Source organism: Notothenia coriiceps, unplaced genomic scaffold (genome assembly GCF_000735185.1).
Source record: "Notothenia coriiceps isolate Sejong01 unplaced genomic scaffold, NC01 NC01_scaffold00035453, whole genome shotgun sequence".
Lineage (NCBI taxonomy): Eukaryota > Metazoa > Chordata > Actinopteri > Perciformes > Nototheniidae > Notothenia > Notothenia coriiceps.
Genome location: NW_011368154.1, coordinates 17,718 through 26,067, shown reverse-complemented (window position 1 = coordinate 26,067; position 8,350 = coordinate 17,718). Strand labels below are relative to the sequence as shown.

At 42.0% G+C, this 8,350-nt stretch overlaps 1 protein-coding gene across 1 annotated transcript in view; it reads right to left on the bottom strand.

Annotated features, from left to right (window-relative positions):
* LOC104962907 (transformation/transcription domain-associated protein-like) overlaps positions 1–8,350 on the bottom strand; it is a 58,381-nt gene that overhangs the window by 41,486 nt on the left and 8,545 nt on the right. Inside the window, exons 5-7 of the mRNA XM_010791416.1 lie at positions 1,036–1,261; positions 840–932; positions 289–369 (exon numbers count right to left, since the gene is read on the bottom strand). Of these exons, the coding sequence (XP_010789718.1) occupies positions 289–369; positions 840–932; positions 1,036–1,261 (400 nt within the window). The remainder of the gene's footprint in view (positions 1–288; positions 370–839; positions 933–1,035; positions 1,262–8,350) is intronic.

Below are 8,350 nucleotides of genomic sequence, written 5' to 3'. Positions count from 1 at the left end.
GCTCAGACGGCCGAGGTGGAGATCCCCGGGGAGTTCCTCATGCCCAAACCCACACACTATTACATCAAGATCGCACGGTAAGGGACTCTTTACAAAAGTGTATCAAGTAAAAAATACTTGGTAAAAAAGTGATATGGAAGTAGAATCATCCCTACATATTATTTCTCCCACGTCATGTATCTCTTCCCTCTCTCCAGGTTCATGCCCCGGGTGGAGATCGTTCAGAAGCACAACACGGCGGCGCGTCGTCTCTACATCCGCGGCCACAACGGAAAGATCTACCCGTACCTGGTGATGAACGACGCCTGCCTGACGGAGTCCCGCCGAGAGGAGAGGGTCCTGCAGCTGCTCCGCCTCCTCAACCCCTGTCTGGAGAAGAGGAAGGAGACCACCAAGAGACATCTCTTCTTCACCGGTACGACCAGAATGGAAGACGCAGATGCATTGGGTTGAAAGTCATATCTTAGGGCTGAAAGATATACGAAGGGCTCGGCCACTCACTAGAGCTATACTGCCTCATAAGTTCAGTTATAAGTTAGCAAAATCAATCAAAAGTAGGTACATGATGCTTGTGTGTGTTGGCAACTCATCCCTTACAACAGAAGCTCACATTGATTATAATAAGGAGAAATAGGAAGAGTGTTTTTCAAGCTTGTTGGTAATAAGTCATTGGGCTTTTTTCTTAAGATTTGTTAGAAAATGTTTCCAACTTTAACTGAATTTATTTAAAAACTGGTCTTAACACATGAATACAATGTAATTAGGGCCGGGACTCGATTAAAAAAATTAATCTAATTAATTAGAGGCTTTGTAATTAATTAATCGCATTTTTAANATACTTATATGGAAGTAGAATCATCCCATCATGTATCTCTTCCCTCTCTCGCGCCGCTGTGTTGTGTTTCTGAACGATCTCCACCCGGGGCATGAACCTGGAGAGAGGGAAGAGATACATGATGGGATGATTCTACTTCCATATAAGTATTTTTTACCAAGTATTTTTTACTTGAAACACTTTTGTAAAGAGTCCCTTACCGTGCGATCTTGATGTAATAGTGTGTGGGTTTGGGCATGAGGAACTCCCCGGGGATCTCCACCTCGGCCGTCTGAGCGGAGAAGTTGCTGAGGAAGCGGCACTTCTCCTCGATGAGGAAGAACTTGGGAAGCTGCTTGGTCTTGGCCTCCAGGATCTTGATCCACTTCTTCAGCTTGGAGATGAGATTGTGGAGCTTCATGGAGCCCGGCACGCTGAAGTCAAAGTCTGCCAGGGAAGGAGAGAGAAGTCGATGTTACAGCAAGAAACTCCTTATTCCTCTAACCCTTAACAAGTGGAACTATTGATGCATTTATTAAATATTTACGCAATGAGACTTTGATGATTTAACCAACATATTGTTTTAGTGGGTAAAGACAAATAATCTGAAAAACGTACATTAATAGTGAAACGTAGCCTTTACAGCCGGGAATAGACAACGTAAAGAAAATATTACGATAGCCAAAATATAACACGATATCTAGTCTTATTTAACTATATCGTTATAAAAAAAATGCCATCCGTGCAAGATCAGACTTCAACAGATAGCTTAAAACAACCAATCTAGAATATAGACACGTTTTTAATGAGCATTGTTATATGTTCAAGTTTTTTGGACCATTTCTCCTTCCTCCTCTCTGCAGGGACAAAAGCCAACTGCTCTAATCCATTTCTAGACTCACATCACGATATCGCACTATTCTCGACATATAGCATGGCGGCCATGGCCCAAAAGAAGGGATAGAAAAAGACCCAATATGAGTAGTGGCCTAGTGATTTTTCTTTTTCTAAGTAGTTTTTGGGGCTAGACAGTGGCTGTATTGGGGAGATTGAGTTTTTTCCCATGGCTAGGGATTGAAAAGCGCGAACTTGGCAACGGACTCTGCACCTCGGCTGCCAGCTGTAAACACTGAGCTCCCCTTAAGCCCAAACCTGGCCTAGTGAACTTGATGATTAAGTATCATTGGCTTAAAGCACACTGTGATATTCAACTGTAAAAACATAGATAGAAAATAAATGTGAAACTTGTATAAAAAATAAAAAAGCATATGCAGGTTCCAGTCATTTGAAAGTGACTGAAATTCGGCAAGTCTTTTAGGGGGGGGGTCAACGTTTTACACTTCCCCTCCCTAATCAACTATTCTTAAAATGCCCTTCAGCGGGACACTAACCCTATAAAGTGACCCAGTGGAGCTGCATTAGCTGCCAACATTACAGCACTTTAACAGCAGCTCCCATGTGTGTTTTTGTGTGTTTGACCTTTGACCTCCCCCGTGGAAATGTGCTCCCAGAGCTGTGCTATAACTACCAATGTGTTTCTAGGTAACCTTGCCAAATAGCGTACATTTTAAAACACATGCAAGCAGCACACGCACAAGGGACAGGATTTAAAAGTGAGTCAAATAGATTAAGCAAAACAGAACAGAAATAAATATTGGAAAAGAGAAGTGAACGCTTATTGGTGAGATGACACTGGAGGGCCTGTGTGAAACCGGTAAAGATTCATTCAAGTTACATCCGGGTGTTTGCTTTAGCGTTATTTACACATTCAGACGGATGAAGAACACCTGGTTTTTCTCACAGTGATGGCCTCGGGGAGGGAGGTGGTTTTCAGAAACTCACATCTGGGAAATGCCCGATGTAAATACGCTGTTTCACTGTCGGCCACATCGCTGCAGCAGGGTGGGGAAGTGCCTTGCTTAAGGGAACTCCACGTATAAGTTATTCATTGCAGGCTCGAGGAGAAACGGTTTGCTCCATCAACCTAACCCCCCCCCAGGCTGGGAGCTGATTAAATTAGAGCTATAAAAATGAGAGTCTTAAAGTATTAAATTCCTGTTTCAAGTCACAACTCATATTGCACGTAACGTATTGTGATGGGCTGCAGCAATAACAACGGAAGAAGGGGAGCCAGGCAGGTTTTCCATTTTAGAGTAAAGCCCCCAGGACATCTCTGTAACACACACACACACACACACACACACACACACACACACACACACACACACACACACACACACACACACACACACACACACACTGCATGCTACCGACCCATCTTACTCCACAGGTCACAGGTATTTTCTTGGAAATGTGCATGGATGTGAACACACACACATCATCGAATGTCATCGGTTGCATCGTTTGCGGGCCGCTGCGTCCTGACAACGCAACCATGCCCCCCGCAGCCTGGCCCATTAAAAACGCAAGCTGTCACATAAGCAATGAGCGAGATAGATATGTTAGTCTCTCAGCGGGTCACCATGTATGTGTGTGTGTGCATGTGTGTGTGCGTGAGCCAGTGCGGGACTGGTAATTTTCCACTGGTCCCCCCCTCTATTTGGTTGACAAACACGAGCCCCTACTAAAGCGGACTGTTGTTGGGGGCTCAACCTGTTTATGGCCCAGGCAGAGCCCCTGGACCTGAAAGGGCTTGGATGGAAATTTCCGTTGTGTTCTGTTTCTGTGTTGGTACTGTACTGCAGGTGAAGGCCTTCTCCTTGAATGTGTGTGAGCTATAGTTCATCCAATACAACTGTGTGTCTCTCAAACTAAAGGCCGGACTGACTGTGCCTTCTGAGTGCTCGTGTGGTGCTGTTGGGAATATGTTGGAGGTAGTGACGGACTCACAGTGCAGGATGTGCCGAGTCAAAATAGACCTACTGACGTCATGGTCTTCTCTTAAATATATACTTTGTCCTAGATCTGAAATTGCTTGCTAGAAATAGGAGAAGAAAACATGACTTTTGTTATATAAATGCATGCGAGCGGATTTGTCCTCTTTTCTTTCCATTGCTGAATGAGCCTTACTTACTGGCTCGTGAAAACATGCATGCACAAAGTGATGCATGTGGACTTAAATCTAAAACATGAAATGGGTATGAGCCAGTGCTGTGTCCTGGAAAAAACCTGTAAGTGTTGCCCTCAGGATACATAATATTGATGTTCTCCTTACTTCCCATGCAAACAGCACTTGTTAAAAGCATCACTAATGTATATGTTGATGCAGCTTGAGTTTGCTGATTTAAGATTGAGTCAATAAGCAGAACCGAATACATTAAAATGTCTGTAAGGATTTATGTGAATACATATTTATTTTTATTCTAAGCCTGTTACTGTTGTACAGCAATACATGGTCAGTAAATGTCATTCATGGTTTAAAGCTAATCCTCTGTGGTAGTCTTTTTTATTTGAAATGCATCAGCTTTATATCTAGAGTCATAGGTAGGCATTAGGAAGTGATTAGTGTTAAATGTCCATATTAGGAAGGCCAGAGATCCTGGACCTTTGATAGATCAGCTGTCATTTGTGACATCGTAGCCCTGCTCGTGCCTCACCGGTGATTTGAACTGTCTGGTTCAGTACCAGCCTCCTCTGAAGGAGAGGGCTCTCCATCTGTGGTGGTGGGCTGGGATTAGTCACTGCCATAGGGGGGTGGGGGGGGGTGAAGCTGTTGGTTAGATATATCCGGCTACAGTCAGCTATAAATACTAGAGGAATATCCCACGCCTCTGAGAGATAGCAGGTTGAGGCTTGTGGTTTAATGTATGTGTTTTTTATTTTTCTTACTTTCTCAGTTTTCTGGCTGCCATGCTTTTTATATAACAATAAATAGAACATCTCACAAACCTGAGGGCATCAATGGTAGTATGTTTAGATGTTAAACCACTAAGAAACGAAAGCAAGTACACTTAAAAGAGGAGGATGAGTGAGCTTTCATAAGGAAAAGAAAAAGAACGTTGGCTGACTTACAAGATGAAAATATTTTTCATTTAGTTACGCCTTTTACATTTTCTTTTGTGAAATTTGATCTCCTTGTTTACAAACTAGGATTAGGGTTTCAATTAAATATTAAATTTTTTTTAGGATAATTTAAGATCATAAGAAGTTAGTGAGAAGGAAATACTCCCTATCCTATCTTCAGTGTTTCCAAGCAACTGTGGGCAGTACAATCACACAATGAAAATCTATTCAATGTGTTCATTGTCATATTCAGAGCAAGTAAGTTGCTGTAGTTGAATCACAACAGTCTCCCTGACTATTATAATCAATGTGACATGTGACATGTTCAAAACTCTAATATGTTCTTCCTTATCTTCTGGGATTTGTATTTTAAAGAATTGGGAAAGTCCTGTAACACTACTGCACAGTATCAGATATATTCTGTAGGCTAAGCTATCTTCAGCAAGATCCAACAAAGTTTCATATATACTGGATGGAAGCTGGTTTTCAGAGGTTTAAATTGATCTGGTTTTGGTGTGAAGACACCCAGAGGTGACAGAGTGCTGCTACTGACACAATGAGACCTCCTGCTGAGAGAGGTGTGTGTGTGTGTGTGTGTGTGTGTGTGTGTGTGTGTGTGTGTGTGTGTGTGTGTGTGTGTGTGTGTGTGTGTGTGTGTGTCAGTCATCAGTCAGTCTGCCCTCCCCTCAGCAAGACAACTGAAGATTGTGTGTGTAGAGTGGAAATTTACCCGGTGCATATGTTCTGTGTAAGAGAGCCTCTGGTGTCATGTGTGTGTGTCTGCTAATGTGCACGGGATTTAAAGTATGCAAGTCAAATCTGTGTATGTGCAAAAGTACCTGCACATACAGTATGTGAGGGTAATAGCTTGTTTTCTATCCGCATTAGCTCCCTTGAAACAGTATTTTACAAATATTACTGATCATTTCATATTCTCTCTTAGTAGGTTTTGTTCAGCTTATTCAATATTATCAAGTTAAAGGAAACAAGGAAACATCATTAGTTGATGCAGAAAGGCAGAAATCATAGCCTATTATAAAACATGGCCTGCTGTGAGTTACCCCTTAACATGGTTTGTGGTCAAAGACATCAAACCCAGTGGTGTAATAATAACCAACTTTGTTGTTAAATAAGTTTCAAGTGGGATATCAAATAGTCATGAACAGGGCTTGTGATGAATAACAGGAAAATGAAATGTCAAATATATGCATTAACAGATCACAATATGATTTCATTTAGCCATAAGTTTAAGCAAAAACCATACATATATTTGGTTGACAGAACATTGTAAATCGATCAAAATCAAACACATTGCTCCAATTTTCTCCAAAACATTGTGCATTAGTCCCCAAAAGTTTCCTGTGGTTTTGCCGTCTGAGGATGAAGAAGATGAGGTTTAGACTAAACAAGATTTTGGACCACAGTTACATGCGGTCCTGAATGCAGTGAGACACATTGTAACATCTTTGATCAGTATTCATGTGGTTTTGCTGTGACTCCAGGGGACGGACCACTGCCGTCATCATTCTGCATTCATTTCACCAAAACATAAATCAATGACAATAAAGACTCAGGCTCACAAAACTGATGGATGAGAGGCCTTTAAGACAACTAAACGGCTGATAGTTTCATTTCTCTTTTTATCGGCAACGCTTCTCTATTCTTTCAGTCCCCGTGGGGCATCATCTTATTTTAGAAATGGTGGTTTGCATTGTACAGTAATAGGAAAACTGATTCCAAATGTGATTAACTGAATTGCTTTTAGCCACAACTGATGGTTTCCCCAATAAAAAGATCAGTGTCATCGCTCTGTACTTCAGAGCCCTTGACCCAGACTGTTAGCATCCTACTGCTGCTGCTTTTATTCGGTCACTTTTAGGATTACTGAGAGGCAGCATGTAAGACCACATTGTATTCATATTAGACCCATCACTTATTCCATCCCCTCTGATGAAACAGCTCTTGTCTGTTTACATAAGGTCCCATGATAAAAAGTATTTGATCTGTCAACAACAATATTGATGTATATGTTATTATTAAAGTCTTTAATTAACCCCATTTGCACCCCTCTCATTTAGTCATCTCCACCAGTTTGATGCTTTTTTTTCAACCAGCCAATTCTGACAAATTAAGCACTTTGTATAGAAATGTGCCAAAAAAGAGAACAGCAAGAGAATGAACTAATATGTTTTACCAGGACATTACACTGTATAGGTCGGTCGGTCGGTCGGTCGGTCGGTCGGTCAGTAAGTTAGTTTGTTTGTTTGTTCACTAGGTGAGGAGGTAGGAAAGTAGGAAGAACGTTTGTTTCTTGTTTGATAAGTTCATACTTTTTAGTTAGTTTGTTTGTTTCACGTGTTCATTAACTCATTTGTCCTCTCGATCCAGTATTTCGTCAATACATGATTGTATTGTGGGAAGAGAACATCTAATCTCAATGTCTATTGCAAACCAAACACAATTCATTTCTCATCCATTGTAATTAAACATCCCTCCATATCGCAGACAGCCATTCCCACACACTCAGTGGAGCGTTTACCCAGGGGACTGTATTCCAGTATCTGGGAGGTGTTTAGGAGACTCCTAGCTCTTGTTATAAAGGATTTCCTGTTAGCTCTGGGACTAGATCCAGCATTCAGATGGCTTTTCCTCAACACACACACACACACACACACACACGCGCGCACACGCACACACACTGGCATAAACACTAACTGTTATCCCCATCCACCACCCTATCTTCCGGTCTCTGAGCCGAATAAAGAAGCTGTCTGATTACTGTCAGGATTCCTCAAAGTTCCTGTTTGTCGTTAGTGTGCGTGTGTGTGTGCGTGGGGGGGTTATGTTGTGGTCGAGCATGCATGCGGTTTGTCAGCTCTCCGGGAAAAGGGGGTGTATGAATTGCGAAATCCAAGACCTTAGCGTCTCCTTGGCTTTAGAACGTATCAACACAAGTCTTTGTAAATCAAGTGCTTTTCCTGCTGAGGAAGTTGATCTTTTCCCATCGCGACCAATCAATCGTTAAATCAACAAACAGAGAGTTTTTGTGTTTCCACGTTGACGTCAGAGAATATGACTTTGTTTTTGTATTCTATGATTGCTCCCACAAGAGTTTGGAAACAAAATCAGAAAGCAAAAGAAGGGGAAGAATAAGTATTTACTTATTCCTTCGATTTCTCATTCAACTCAGATTGAGATGGATTTCATTTCTGCCTATATGAATATAAAGAATACAGCGTGCGAACCGAACCTCTCTACTGTCTGTCAGCCTGAGCTAATGGCAGATAATAGATGGGTATAAAGTTTCAGCAGCCGGGGCCTTTGATACTGTGTGTGTGTGTGTGTGTGTGTGTGTGTGTGTGTGTGTGTGTGTGTGTTTGTGTTTGAGAGTGTGTTTGAGAGAGAGTGTGTGTGTGTGTGTGTGTAAGTGTGTGTGTCTATGTGTGTGTGTGTGTGTGTGTGTGTGTGTGTGTGTGTGTGTGTGTGTGTGTGTGTGTGTGTGTGTGTGTGTGTGTGTGTGTGTGTGTGTGTGTGAGAGCTAGTGTGTGTGTGTGTGTGTGTGTGTGTGTGTGT